Raw genomic sequence first — 16,015 nt, forward strand, 5'->3', positions numbered from 1 at the left:
GCTGATAGAAAGCGCTTCTGGCCACTGCCTCAACCTGGGAAACCAGAGAGAGGTGTGGATCCAGAAGCACTCCCAGACTGCGTACCTGTTCCTTCTGAGGAAGTGTGACCCCATCTAGAACAGGTAGATCAGTATCGCTTCCCGAGTGACGACCGCGCACAATAAGTACCTCCGTCTTGTCTGGATTCAATCTCAGTTTGTTATCCCTCATCCATCCCATTACTGCTTCCAAGCAGGCATTCAGGGAGGATATGCCTTCTCCTGATGATGTTGACATGGAGAAATAGATTTGGGTGTCATCAGCATACTGATAACACCCAGCACCAAATCTCCGGATGATTTCTCCCAATGGTTTCATGTAGATATTAAAAAGCATTGGAGAAAGTACGGAGCCCTGAGGGACTCCATATAAAAGCTGAGATTTTGAAGAGCAGCAGTCTCCAAGCGACACCATCTGGAATCTGCCAGAAAGGTAGGAGTGGAACCACTGCAAAGCAGTGCCTCCCACCCCCAACACTCTCAGACGTTCCAGAAGGATACTATGGTCGATAGTATCGAAAGCCGCTGAGAGATCCAAAAGGACCAACAGAGTCACACTTCCTCTGTCCATTCCCAATTGGAGTTCATCCATCAGGCTGACCAAGGCAGTCTCCACCCCATAGCCTGCCCGAAAACCAGTTTGAAATGGGTATAGATAATCAGTTTCCTCCAAGACCGCCTGGAGCTGGGAGGCCACCACCCTCTCAATCACCTTGCCCAACCATGGGAGGTTGGAGATAGGCCTGTAGCTATTAAACTCTGAGGGGTCCAAGGCAGGCTTCTTAAGAATAGGTCTAATAATTGCCTCCTTTAAACAAGGAGGCATCCTGCCCTCCCTCAGAGAGGCATTTATAATTGCCACCAGGCTCTCCACAACAACCCCCTTGCCAGATAGTATAAGCCATGTTGGGCAAGGATCAAGCAGACAGGTGGTAGAACACACCGTTCCGAGCAGCTTGTCCACATCCTCAGGAGTCACAAACTGAAATTGATCCAGTCTAACCACACAAGAGGAGTTGCTGGATACCTCTGCATCTGACACTGCGATAACTGTGGAGTCTAAATCTAGATCTAGATCGACCCGAATACGAGAGACTTTGTCCACAAAAATCTCATTAAAAGCATCACAGCAGGCAACTGATGGTTCCAAATCCGGATTCAGGGGAGTAGGAGGCCCTACTAGCCCCCTCACAGCCCTGAATAGCTCCACTGGACGAGAGCCTGCAGAAGCAATACGGGCAGAAAAGAAACACTTCTTTGCTGAACGTATAGCCACAGCATAGATCTTTAAATGTGCTCTATGTCGTAATCTGTCGGATTCGAGTCGAATCTTCCTCCACTTGCGCTCCAGTCGTCTACCTTGCTGCTTCAGCTCCCTTAGATCTTCCGTATACCAAGGAGCCATTTTTGTTGCGGGTCGGAGAGGACGCTTAGGAGCGATCATGTCTACTGCCCTGGTGAGCTGATTATTCCAATTCTGCACCAGGGCATCAACCGGATCACCGGCAGGGCCAAGATTAAATCCTTCCAAGGCTTCTCGGAATCCTATTGGGTCCAATAACCTTTTTGGACGGACCATTCTAATAGGTCCCTCACCCCTGCAGAGGTGGGATGCAACTGTGAGTCCGACCTTAACCAGATGGTGGTCCGTCCATGACAATGGGGAGATCACAGGAGTCCCCACCCACGGAACACCACCCTGATCAGAATGAAAGATCAAATCAAGAGTATGACCAGCAACATGTGTCGGTCCAGAGACCACTTGGGATAGGCCCATAGTTGTCATGGCCGCTATGAACTCCTGAGCTGCACCAGACAACCCAGTCCCAAAGTGGATATTGAAGTCCCCCAGCACCATAAGCCTGGGGGACTCCAACACCAAACCCGAGACTAAGTCCGCAAGCTCAGTTAGGGACTCTGTTGGGCAGCGGGGTGATTGGTACATCAACAGAAGTCCCAATCTATCCCTGGTCCCCAAACGTATGTACACACATTCAATATGATCAGACACTCTGATAGGGATCCTGGTAAGGGAGATAATATCCTTAAAGACCACAGCTACTCCACCTCCCCGCCCACATTCCCTTACCTGCTCCTCTACAGAGTACCCTGAAGGGAGAAGCTGGGCCCAAACTGGGCCCCCAGCCTCCCCTAACCAAGTCTCTGTGATACACACCAGGTCAGCCGCTTCATCCCTGATCAAATCATGGATTACTTCAGATTTATTTTGGACTGACCTGGCGTTACAAAGAAGCAAGGCAAGTTTCTGCGGGTTGTTGGCACTACTCCCCAAGGTCAAAGAGCTGGCAGGGCAGCCAGAAGGGGAAACAGCTATTAAGTTTCTGATTTCCTTTCCCCTGCAATGGCCTGCTGACCTACCAACGTAACTTCTTCTATTCCCCACCATTACTGGGATTGCCGCACCGAGACCAATGGACACGCTCTCCGATCTCCCCATCTCCAGACAGGCTCCAAAATATTCAGAACAAATCTTACCCAAGCCTTATCTCAGCCGCCGCACCCCCCCAACCCAAACAATACTGAAGCAGGGGGGATGGCCTTCGCCCTCATTGCTCCCCGAAGTGGCTCCCCAAGGTGGCGACCCCCTTTGGTGGCGGCCCCGCCGGTGGCGGCCCCGCCGGTGGCGGCCCTGCCAGTGGCAGTCCTGCCGCCACTGGCAGTCTCTTAAGTAGCCCAGGGGCGGGCAGATGGAAGCCCAGGACCCCAGTCCTGCCAACACTCAGCTGTAACAAAGCTGGCAGGCAGAAGTCGTCCACAGGCAGGCAGCAGCAGTAGCAGATGGCAAACAGATGACAAACAGCAGAGGAGCCACACCCAGCACAGGCTAATTGGAGCCTCTAATCATTTAGGGCTTTAGAGGTAATAAGCAGCATCTTGAATTGTACCTAGAACAGACTGGCAGCCAGTGCAGTGTCTTCAAGATAGGTATAATGTGAACTGGATGGTTCCAGATATTACATGGACTGCTGCATTGTTTACCAACTGTCATTTCCAAAAATCTTTCAAAGACAGCCCCACATAGAGTGCATTGCAATAATCCAATGTGACGAGAAAAGGCATGGGTAACAAAGGCCAGATCAGCCTTCTTGAGGAAGGGGTGCAGCTGGCAAACCAGTCAAAGCTGTGCAAAAGCACTCTTGGACTCTGCCACCACCTGATTTTCCAGTAGCAGTGCCAGATCTTGGAGAACGCAGGAGAACCCACAAGCTGTGAGCCTGCTTCTTCAGGGGGAGTACAATCCTGTCTAACTAAAACACCCTATTCTGATTAGCCTTCCTGCAAACCACCATCAACTCTGTCTTGTCAGGATTAAGTTTCAGCTTGTTAGCCCACATACAGTATAGCCCATCATGGCCTCCAAGCCCTGGTTAAGAACCTTCTCTGTCTTCAGGGATCAGATGACATAGCAGGATAGAGCTAGGTATCATCAGTAGTTCCTACTAGTTCAGCATCATAGACCCAACTCTTCCATGTTGAGTAGGATCAAGTCAAGGAACAATTACCTTGTTTCTTCTGACAGATAAAGTTGTCTGCAAAATATGCCAGTGATTTGTGCATGTGGGAGGTGCAATGTTTAGGATAAATGGTTGTAACTATTTTTATTTTTAATGTATTTTTAATGACATTTTAGGATTGTTTTATTAGGTTGCTGTTTTTGTTATTCTCCACCCTGGGCCCCAGGATGAAGGGCAAGATACAAATATAAGTATGTAAATATCGTGGCAAATTACAGGTTTACCTGTCTACTGTATGACCACACAATTTGGGCCTAATGCTGTGGCATTTGTCTCCCAACTGACATCAAGTTGAAGTCTCCATGATTACTAATTCTTACTTCTTTTGACTTTCTGTAATTTGGGTCAGGAAAGAATCAACCACATCCTTTCCTTGGTAAAACAGTCTACGTGGTAGGTACTAATAATTGGTTGAAACAGCTGTGGGTTGCTTGAGAACAGTACATCTGCTGTTTGGTAGAGTGGTCTGTGGTAGAGTTCCAGCTACAATGTTGCTTTTAGTTACTTCTCCATTTATTTTTACTCTGATATTTTCCATTGTTCTATCTTGTTCAATTCCTTGGATTTCTGATGAGATATTCACAATTTTGACATATAATGCAACTCCTTTTCCCTTTCTGTTGCAACAAGCCTGTTTGAACAAGCTACTATCCTGTTTGAACAAGCTACATCCCTCAGTTATTACATTCCAAGCCTGGGAGTCATCTTGAGTCATACCTCAAGTGACATTTACCTTCCTATACTAGGAGGTCAAGCCTATCTTGTTTATTTAGTTATATTTAGGGTGTCTTGCTGCAGACACACCCTAAATAGGGAATTATCCCAGCCACAACAGCAGCTTGGTGAAGTGGGTGATTTGTTAGCCTACATGTCTACAGACACCAACAGAATGGAGACAGAGAAATACAGTGGAAAATAAGTACACTAAGCATCAGGCCATTGCAGACTTATGGACATCATGTTTTGGCCATATTTGTAGATGGTTGTAGATGGCTCCGTGACGTAGCCAGCAGTCGTGTGGGTGGCCGATTCGGCTGCCCAGGGCTGCTTTCCTGCTCGTCTGTGGGGAGAGCGGGCTAAGCCTGCTCTTCCCGCAAACCCCGTTGAGGCGAGTCTCACTGATTGTGAGTTCTAGTTCAGCATTGAACTATTGTGATCTCACTAATCTCACAATCTCACTGATTGTGAGACTTGCCTTGTTGACTAATTAGCACCATTAGTCCTCTGCAAGCACCAATAGACTCAAAGTGAAAAGTTATTAGAATATGTTTTCCACTTCTAAAAAATTAGAGTCAACATGGATTACAAAAATATGAATAAAGTAGGATGGCAATCATATCTTTAATGCTTCTCCCTGTAATTATATATCATTTCATTTTTGTCTTTTAGGTTTATTTCCTGCTATTCTAAATCTTGCCAGCAATGCTCATATTAGCACCAATGCAACTTGTGGTGAAAAGGGCCTTGAGATGTTTTGCAAACTTGTGGAGCATGTTCCAGGTCGACCTCTACGCAATGCACAGTGTCGAATCTGTGACCACAATAGTGCAAATCCCAAAGGCAAGTTTACTGCAGTATACATTTTTTTTGGTCTGCTTCATATTACTTTGTGTATAGAATAAAACTGAGTTAAATGCTTAGTCATGTGTTCATAGATTATTTTACCTATATACAATGTACCTATAAAGGCTAAAAAGCAGTGGAAATGAGGCACACGAAAGTCTCTTTATTATAAGGGGATCTAAAACATACTTGTGTCAATCCACAACTTGTGTGGTAGCTACGTTTTGTGTAGCAGCAATGAAAGTATGACAGCAATTGACACAGTCATGATCCAGTTGGTTGTAATATTTTGCTTTTATTGTTCTTAAATTCTGTATTTGATCTTTGATCGAAATAAACTTTGATCATACTTGTGCTCTTAAAATCCATCACAGTTATTTTAAGTATTTAAAATGGATTTAAGTATGTCTGGGTTGCACCTATGGTATGTATGCTATTTTTGTTTTTCTGAGTTTTTTAGAATAAATCGTCTATAGTCCCCTTGTGCAGGGGAAATTTGTCCTTTATAATGCTTGCACTTGTTAGAAATAATAATGATAATGATGATGATGATGATAATAATAATAATAATAATAATAATAATAATAATAATAATGTGGAGTGGAGTACACAGTTAACAATCAATGGCGAGACACTGGGACAGGTTAGCATTAGAAGAGGCATTTTCCAAGGGGACTCACTATCCCCTCTGTTGTTTGTAATCTCCATGATCCCACTTTCACAAATACTAAACAAAACAGGCCTTGGATACCAGACATCTAAAACATCAAGTAAAATAAACCATCTGCTGTATATGGACGATCTGAAGCTGTATGGAAAGTCCCAGTCAGAAATTGAATCACTGCTAAACACTGTCCGTATATTCAGTGGAGTTTGGACTAGACAAGTGTGCTGCATTAATAATGAACAGAGGAAAAATAAGAAAAACAGAAGGAATAGAACTGCCCAATGGAAGCAAGATCAAGAACCTGGAAGAGAAAGAACCTTACAAATACTTGGGCATTTTCCAGGCTGATAACATCGCACACACTGAAGTTAAAAGAAAAATTGAAAGTGAATATATCAGGAGAGCTAGAAAAATCCTAAAGTCCAAACTCAATGGCGGGAACACCATACAAGCCATCAACACCTGGGCTATACCTGTTATCAGATACATTGCAGGAATAATAGACTGGACCCAGGCAGAGCTAGAGATGCTAGATCGTAAGACCAGGAAAATCATGACCATCAATCATGCTCTCCACCCCCGCAGTGATGTAGATAGGCTATACCTCCCTCGCAGCTCAGGTGGAAGAGGAATGCTGCAAGTCCATCAAACAGTAGAGGAGGAGAAAAGAGGCCTTGAAGAATATATCAGGGACAGTGAAGAAGATGCTCTTCAAATGGCCAATAAGGAGAAACTATTCAATATCAATGAAACAAAGCAGGCCTACAAGAAAGAACAAGTCAAGAACCGAGCAGAAAAATGGAAAAATAAGCCACTGCATGGTCAATATTTGCACAATATAAGTGGAAAATCAGACATCACCAAGACCTGGCAATGGCTTAAGAAAGGCAACTTGAAGAAAGAAACTGAGGGTTTAATACTGGCTGCACAAGAACAGGCACTAAGAACAAATGCAATAAGAGCAAAAGTAGAAAAGTCAACAACAAACAGGAAGTGCCACCTTTGTAAAGAAGCAGATGAAACCGTGGACCACCTAATCAGCTGTTGTAAAAAGATCGCACAGACTGACTACAAACAAAGGCATGACAAGGTAGCAGGGATGATACACTGGAACATCTGCAAAAAAGACAAGCTACCTGTAGCCAAAAATTGGTGGGACCATAAATTTGTAAAAGTTGAAGAAAATGAAGATGTAAAAATATTATGGGACTTCCGACTACTAACAGACAAACATCTGCCACACAATACACCAGATATAACTGTAGTCGAGAAGAAAGAAAAACAAGTCAAAATAATCGACATAGCAATACCAGGGGATAGCAGAATAGAAAAAAAGAAATAGAAAAAATCACCAAATACAAAGATCTACAAATTGAAATAGAAAGGCTGTGGCAGAAAAAGACCAAAATAATCCCAGTGGTCATTGGCGCCCTGGGTGTAGTTCCAAAAGACCTTGAGGAGCACCTCAACACCATAGGGGCCACAGAAATCACCATCAGCCAATTACAAAAAGCAACTTTACTGGGAACAGCCTACATTCTGCAACGATATCTATAACAACAGCAACAACATTGACAATAAAATTCAGCCATCCCAGGTCCTTGGGAAGGACTCGATGTCTGGATAAAACAAACCAGTCAATAACACCTGTATGACTGTGTAAACTAATAATAATAATAATAATAATAATAATAATAATAATAATAATAGAGTCCAGCATGCAACCTGAGTTTATCAGCTAAAAGGAAATAATAGAAATACAGTATATGACCTTAATTTGTGTTTGCCTATTTTTCAACAGAACAACACCCTATCTCAAATGCTATAGATGGCACCAATAACTGGTGGCAAAGTCCCAGCATTCAAAATGGAAGAGAATACCACTGGGTTACTATAACTCTGGATCTAAGACAGGTAAATAACAGTTGTATAAAAGTATGTTGTGTGTGAAACAATCAAATTCTCTCCTGCTCTTCCTAGCTGCTAAAAAGTACCAGGCATGGTAGAAAGAAATAACAGACTGTTAGACTGCTGAAGTTTCCCCCCACGCTAAAACGACTGCTTATATCACCTAACAGCACCAACAAAACTGCATAGCATACAATTTGAATTCTGCTCCCCTGCTCCCACAATATACTTGGGCTCATTAGAGATCAATAAGAACTCTACTTACCTTTCCAGGTGGACCTTGCTATACACAGATCCACCATACATGGTTTCGCATATCCATGGCCAGAACACCTGATCTTGGCATATGTGTAAAAAACCTGGCCCACAAGGGGTTAATTCCACATATCCATGGGTCAGAGGCAGCAGGAAATTATCACAAAGGTCACTCCCGGCTGCCATTTTGTGAAACGGAGCCATTCTGTGGCTCATTTACTTGAAACCCCATGAAAATTGTGGGGAAATGCTAAAAAAAGGACTTTTTTCGACTTCGAGGGAGGTATTGCTGGAGGCTGGAAGAGCATGGTAGGGTACTTTATTTTGCCCTTATACATCTTAACAACAACACCCCCCCGCCCCCATTTCTTTTGGCAAGTTTTGTTCCTTCGGGAACTTAACCCCGCAGTCCCATTGCCCCAATGACTCAGTATTCACAGTTTCTGTATCTGCAGTAATTACGGAGAACGGAACCCTCGTGAATACTGTGAGGTTCTCCTCTATAGCAAAGTATGTGTAGGAAATGCATAGTGGACCACTGAGGAGCAGGATTATGCCCATTCTTGGGCTAAACATGTGTTCAGTGTAATGTGAATTGGTGTGATTGGTGTAGGCCCAATAATCCTTAATCCTCCAAAGTAAGATATAAAGATTGTCCATGATCAGACCTATGTGCTTTGGATTCTATATGTATACATGCCAGTTACCCATTATGTCTAATGTGTGGTGGTCTCAATAGTGGGCATGATCCAGTTGCCCCAACATGCACTAATTATATACCCACTTCTCTCCACATATAAATAGGGCTGGAAACGGCTAGACAATTTAATTTTACCATCAGATATTCCTTGCAATTCACAAATATAAAAAATGAGCTATGTTCCAAACAGTGTGGGCATTGGATGGCATTCAGCAAGGTTGGTTCCCGTGTCTGGTACTAAACATTTGGTACTCAACATTTGGAAGACTCTTTTCATCCTGCAGAAATTGAAACCTGGCTGGGGATAAATGATAAATTTATCTTCTAAGGAGTTGATTGTTTACAAAAGAAGACCAGCTGTTCAAGCATTTGAAATACTCTGGTATCAGTGTTTAGAATTAGGCTGCTGTGGGATGGTGTGACAGGTGGGCATTGGGATATGTGCATCTACAGTTCTTCCTCATGTGATTAGGATGTATAGTTTGAAATGGCCCTGTGCGACTGCCCTTTAAAAAACAAAAGTGTTAGTGATGCCAATTGTGCAGTCATCATAAGAAAAAGGTGAGTAACCTGGACGTATAGCCTAATATCCACACAAACTCTACACTAGTGCAATTAACACACACAAGATGCACACATTCCCATGAAGGTCACGTAGTTTAGTGGATGTTCCGAGGTGCTCAATTCTTTGCATTCTCAGTCCACTTGCAGAAGTGTTGTGCTTGCACAACAAGGATAGTGGATAGCCTTGCATTATTCCCGGCAACAAATATGGGCTGAGGAAGAGGTTTCACTTTCACAGCAAGAAGTGCATCATAATTTGTACAAGCGCACCCTGTTTCACCAGTGTAATACTAGTCTGGAACACAAGCTCCTGACATAGCAGAACTAGCTAGTGCAACAGCCTTATATTCATGTAACTTGTTTGCACTCGTGCAATGTTAGTCTGGATGCCAGCCACTGTAAATGAATCTTATGTTTGCTAGAAATGGGGTAGTTATATTTTTAATGGATCAGGAGTAGGGGTTATTGTCAGAAATTCTCACTTTCTTAATTTTATAGATTTCTGATATTCTTTGTATATCAAAACTGGGGCTACAATTATTCACTTCATCAATTAGATTAATCAGTTATAAACCTGTTAATTGACTATAAAATAATTAGATAAATTAAACCCCCCCTAAAAAGTACAAAAATAATATAACTGCAAAAAGAGTCCTATAAAAATGGGAGATGGCAAGAACCATAATAAAAGAGGCATTCTTCTTTCTAACACAAGAGGAATGTACCTACTAAAATAATGTCTCCTAGGGCATTTATACCTAATCTAAAACTAAAGTATTATTTTTGATTCAAAAGTATTGTTTACACATATATGCAAATTTAATTGACTAATTAGTCAATTTGCTGCAATTCATATGATTAATTGACTAATATTTATTTAACAGCCCTTTTCAAAACTCAAATGAAATGATTACTAGAAGCCAATGACAATTATCATGCTTAAAGAGTTTATAGCAATTGGTGAGTTCAGTATGCTCCCATTGAGCATATTGTGAGAACCCGGAATTGCTGAGGTTAACCAGCATTTAACCAGGATAGATAAGCAGGATCCGATCTCACCCTTGCCTTGCAGCTAGGGATGTACACAAACTGTGGTTCATGAACTGGTTCAGCGCGGAACCGGTTTGGATGAGGTCTGAACCGGTTTGGCACCACAGGGAGGGGAGCAACGCAATGAGTGTGATCTTTTCAAAAGAGAAAGTCCTTACCTGCTCTTCGCCACCACAAGCAGCTTCATGCTGCGTTGGCACTTGTCCTAATAACCTGTGCACGGCGCCAGCACACACATGGCATTTGTGCATGTGTGGGTGCCATTTGCATGGCCAGCATGGTGTTGTTGACCATGCCAATAGCACCCGCGCATGTGTGGACACCATATGTGTGCTGCGCTACATGTGGTTTCTTTGGACAAGCGCCCCTGCAGCTGGAAGCTGCATGTGGCAGTGGAGAGCAGGTAAGGACTTGCTATCTTTTTTTTTTAAAGATCCCGCTCACTGCTCCCCTCCCTGTGGTGCTGAACCAGTGCTCGAACCTAGTACCAAGGAACTAACAAGCTGAACAACTTTATTTCTCACATAATCACTTGCTGACATCCTGACCAATGCTGTACTTGTGCAACAAACACAAGTTGCACTAGTTCAAGAAGGTTGCTTAGTTGCACTAAATCATGGGAGATATTTGGAATTGCACGCTTGTGGAAAAGTTCCATGTAAAGCCTATGAAGTTGCACACCTTTTCGTGCAAGTGCAAATATGTTGCACAGGTGAAACAATATGAGCAATATCCTTGTGCAAATACACTGCAACTCTTTGTACAATGTCCTTGTGCAAGTGCAGTGTTATGATAAGAAAATAAGAAAAGTCCTCTTAGATCAGGCACAAGGCCCATCTAGTCCAGCATCCTATTTCACACAGTGGCCCACCAAATTCCTCTGGGGAACCCACAGGCAAGAGGTGTGTACATGCCCCCTTGCCTGCTGTTGCTCCCCTGCAACTGGTATTGAGAGGCATCGTGCCTCTAAGGCTGGAGGTGGCCCAGACTATATAGCCAGTGATAGAGCTGTCCACCATGAATCTGTCTAAGCCCCTTTTAAAGCCACCCAAGCTGGTGGCCATCACCACATCCCCTGGCAAGGGATTCCATAAATTAATTATGCGCTGTGTGAAAAGTACTTTCTCTTGTCAATCCTAAATTTCCCACCCTTCAGTTTCATGGGGTGACCCCTGGTTCTAGTGTTGTGAGAGAGGGAGAAAAAATTCTCACTGTCTACCCTCTCCACTCCATGCATAATTTTATACACTTCGATCATGTCTCTCCTTAGTTGCCTCTTTTCAATGGTAAAGACCCCCGGATGCTGTAGCCTAGCCTGTAGTCAGCCATCACATTCTTCGCATGCATAATATCAGATACAGCTTAGTTCCCCCCTAATATTTCCCTTGGATGTACTCCAACAATTTCCCCATAAAATTTTCTGCCCTGCGTTGCCTGTCTTGTGTTCCTTGTCTGTCATAAAACTGTAACTAAGGCTTGTTGCATATATGATTACCACTGTTCAGTACCTCCAGTGACTGTTGCTGGTATCTATCTTATGTTTCTTTTTAGATTCTGAGCCCTTCGGGGACAGGGCTCCATCTTATTTGTTTGTTATTTCTCTGTGTAAACCTCCCTGAGCCATTTTTGGAAGGGCAGTATAGAAATCAAATAAATACATACATATATACATACATACAGCAAATTTATGCTTAGCATACATTGTTTGGGGTTAGTGATTAGAATCTTATTGGTTTCCTAAATTTAATATGAAGGAAATCTCAGCCTAGAAGGTAAAATGTAGGAATTTAGATGCATAAAAAGCATTGAGGGTTTTAAATACATATTTGCTTCTAAAACCTGATGTCAAATGATTAATCATTTTTTCAAGAGGGTTATATATTTTCATCAGTGAAAAGATGAATTTGTGATGCAGTGCATACAGAACAATGCTATATATTGCTTCAAATAATTTGTACATACTTTGCAAATATCTTTAAATATATCAGTAATAGTTGTTCTTAAACTTCAGTCTATTTAGTTAACGTGAACTTGTGTTGCTTAAGTAATGAATTTGATTTGCTTAAGAGTTTGTAAAATACAAAAAATGTTCACAAAAATTTATTAGGGCTTATTTTCATTGTAGAGTTCCAAATTAGCTAATGGAACTATACAAATGATAATTGAGACTCCCCTTCACATTTTGTATGTTTCATTAAGCCATTGAATGATGCAATTTAACAGTGTCATAAATGGGGGGGGGAGTCATTTCATATCTGAAGTATGTAGTACTAGAGAAAATATGCATAATTAAGGACTTGTCCAGATGATTTTTTCCCTAGCCATGGAAGTTACATTTCTTTTGAAATGTAGTATTCAGTTCAGATGCACATTCTTACTCTAGCAGTGCTATGACTGTGCTATTCAGACACAATTTTCTGAGACTACTTTCATGGTTTCCTGACTCTCCTAGTGCTAAACGATATTCCTAAGACAGCAGATAAAATGAAAATGAAATGATGTGAAAAGTTGGAAGAACTCCTGTAGGGAAGCAAGGACAGATATGTTTGTGCCTTGGTTCTGTGGTCCACACTTCTGTTAACGGAGAACAACACAGCCATTGCTAGAGGAGGCAAAAATTGATATCTTCCCCTTCATTGTTCCATCTACTCATCAGACTGGGTACACAAGTGGTGGGATAGGTCTGGAGCCATTTCCTTCACTTCCATCAGGTTTGTTCACCTGATGCCCAGAAAAGTAGGAGCAGGGTGCCCAGCTAGGATAGGAGAGCCAGGTGCACTTGGTAGTTGTGACAACTCAAGAATCAAGATAGAATGATGGGAGAGTCTGGGTAGGGTGTACACATCCAAGGGTTGCTCTGCAAGGGTTAAAAATGTAACGACATCTGATAGACTAATCTTAGGGGGAAAACTGTCAGCTGTAGAGTTTTGGAGGGAAAACAGTGTTGCTATTGGTTGCCATTAGTTGTCTGCAGGCAGGGGAAGAAAGTTCTGGCTGCCTGAGGGAAGAAACTCCCTGATTACACAATGTATTAGGGATGTGCAAAATGTTCTGATGGTGATACTTTTCGACTCAGAATGGGCCATTTTGAGTGTTTCTAGCTTGAAACAAACACCCTCTTTAAAAGGGGCTTGCCTCAAGCTTGGAACAAAACGTCTCTGTTTCAGTTGAAACATTTTGATGTTTCGAGTAGGAGTGTTCACAAAACCGGTTTGTTTGGTTCAGTTCAAGTCCGAAGCAGACTCGAACAGAACCGGGCATGTTTGGTTTTGTGTCACCAAACAAACCCCCCTGGCATGGCTTGAATTTGAGCTGGATTGGGGCTTCTAACATTAAAAAGAATGTTCTGGCCCTTTCCCTGTTGGTGGCGGTGGCCATTTTGGAGGCTGCCGTGCATGCGCCCAGCCATTTGTGTGCTTGGGTCATGACCTGGCTATGCAAGTGTCCAGGATGCATGCATGGTAGCCTCCAAATTGGCTGCCGCCAATTGGGAAAGGGCCAGAATGGCCCCCCAAACATCCTTAGAGGACCAGGAGGAGCCCGCCAGGCGAAAGGGAGACTGTGGAGACCCCTCCATGGCCACACTAGCACCCCTCGAGGCTGCTGGACCTGCTGGTAAGTGATGCTACATTTTAAAAAAAAACTCCATTAGAACTACTGAGCCTGCTGAGATTGAGCTGAACCGGGCCCAATCCAGTTGGACCAGTTCAATGGTGAACCAGCTCGACCTTGAGCCAGTTTGCAAATCCCTAGTTTCAAGCGCCATTTCAGAGGATTGTTTTTCTCTTGCTGACTGATTTTCTGGCACTGGCTTCCGATTGGCTTGCAGTCTTCTTGCTTCTTGGTTGGCTTGTTTTCATACAAATCAAGCGTTGCCATGGCCAATTGTGCCCCCATTGGTTGGGGAGGGAGGGGGAACACAAACAAAGGGAATTTCAAAATATATTAAAGGGGCCGTGGTCAGAGAGAGCCCTTATGCTTCTCTTGAAGAGGATACACAAGGAGAGGAGGAAAGTACCTTTAATTTTGTGATTTTCTTTTCTCAGCACCAAGTATAATATGCTGTGCTATTGCTGCTATAACTGTCTGGTTTTGTTGGATCTCAGATTGACAAAGGCCACAGAACTTGAGTGCTTGCCTTCCTCAAGTTGTGGTTTGTTTTGTTTGTGAGATAGTGTTGTGGTGAGAAATAGACTGTTGTTTGTAAAATATTTCTTGGGGACTTCTGTGATGAGCTCCATGTCTGGCCTTGAGACTAAGTTGTGCTTCATTCACTTCTCTGGTCAGCTCTGCAATCTGCATTGCAAGGTGTTCTCAGTCAAAATGTGGCTGAAGTTGTTCTAGTTAAGCTTATGGCTGTGCTTGTTCTAAGGATGCTGCTGTGGCAGCCGTTGCAATGCTAGGAAGTAAGGAGTCATAATTGTCTGTGAGAGAGCAACTTGTGCCAATGATATTACTTCAGTGAGTGCAGGGACTGTGGCTGGCAGAGGATTCTGGGTCAGTGATTCCTTTTTGGCCATTTATGGACTGTCTTTGAAATGTTTGTTCTGTGTTGGGAGGGACAGATTGAGCCCTTTCTCACAATCAGTGAGAAGGGCTTGAGGGTAGTGTTCCCTCTAATTGTTTTCATCAGTGAGCGGAATGAGGCTGGTTCTGGGCAGCAATATCAGGGAGGTGTGCACATATATGCATTATTATGTGCCACTATAGATATAACATGCACACACAAATACTGCAGCAAGGAAGTATATTTTGCAATTCTGTTCTATTTATAAAATTATAATATAACATATAAAATAATATTTATTCTATTTAGAAAATTGGGATGTATAGCTATATAGTGCTAAACTAAGTATGCTAACTTTTGGGTTTAAGCTGAGCTTTTAATATTCCATAAAGACAAACTTTATTCTGTCTGAGCTCTTCTGAAAGTAGTGAATTATTGATGTTGTGATTGGTTTTGACCTGTGCGTTAGACTCCTGCTTATTTACTATATTATCTTCTCTGCCACTTATCAAAATCTGATAATACTTGGGGAATAGTGCTAGATTCTCTCAGTAGACAAGGAGGCTATTCTCGCGACCAACCAAAATCGGGCTAGGAGATCCTAGCCTGATTTTTGCTGGTTGTGTAAACCACTGGGCTCGCAGGCAAGCCCGGTGGTTTACAAGCAGCTAACCCGCTTGCAAAGCCCTCCCCTTAGCAAGCGCTCTGCTAACTGGGGTTTCTGGATCATGTGTTGCTGTGGTGCGGCTCTGTGGCACAGCAACTCATGAGGAGACCCCCGACCGGGAAGCTAAAAAGCAGCCTCCTGGCTTGGGGGTCTCTCCAGGGGTTGCGCGGAGCATGCTGGAACTCCCGGAGGCCACGTGGCCCCCGAATGCCCAAGCCCCTGCTGTCACGGACCCGGCAGTCATGTGGGCAGCCTTAATGATTGTCTGTGGGGAGAGCAGGCTTAGCCCGCTCTCCCCGCAAACCCTCTGGAGGTGGGTCTCACCGATCGTGAGACCCGCCTCAAGTTCTGGAATACCTGGATCATATACAATACAAAAACATTCAGTTAATTAACTAGGAAATATATTTATAGCTGTTTTCATTATTTAAACATTAATCTTAAACAGAGTCTTTTTTTCTTTTTCAGAAAAATTCCAAATATCATATTTTAATTATTTTTCTCAGCACAGTTTTAACACTCAGTGATCTCAATAATAGTTAAAATATGTTCAGAATTT

The 16,015-nt window shown here is 43.0% G+C and overlaps 1 protein-coding gene across 3 annotated transcripts in view; it reads left to right on the forward strand.

The window, feature by feature from the left end:
- The window catches only part of LAMA1 (laminin subunit alpha 1), a 197,645-nt gene that overhangs the window by 72,184 nt on the left and 109,446 nt on the right, over positions 1-16,015 (forward strand). For all 3 annotated transcript variants that reach the window (XM_053250001.1, XM_053250000.1, XM_053250002.1), the window contains exons 2-3: positions 4,965-5,135; positions 7,607-7,719. In XM_053250001.1, coding sequence (XP_053105976.1) covers positions 4,965-5,135; positions 7,607-7,719 — 284 coding nt within the window. The remainder of the gene's footprint in view (positions 1-4,964; positions 5,136-7,606; positions 7,720-16,015) is intronic.

This window comes from Hemicordylus capensis, chromosome 4, assembly GCF_027244095.1.
Source record: "Hemicordylus capensis ecotype Gifberg chromosome 4, rHemCap1.1.pri, whole genome shotgun sequence".
Classification (NCBI taxonomy): Eukaryota; Metazoa; Chordata; class Lepidosauria; order Squamata; family Cordylidae; genus Hemicordylus; species Hemicordylus capensis.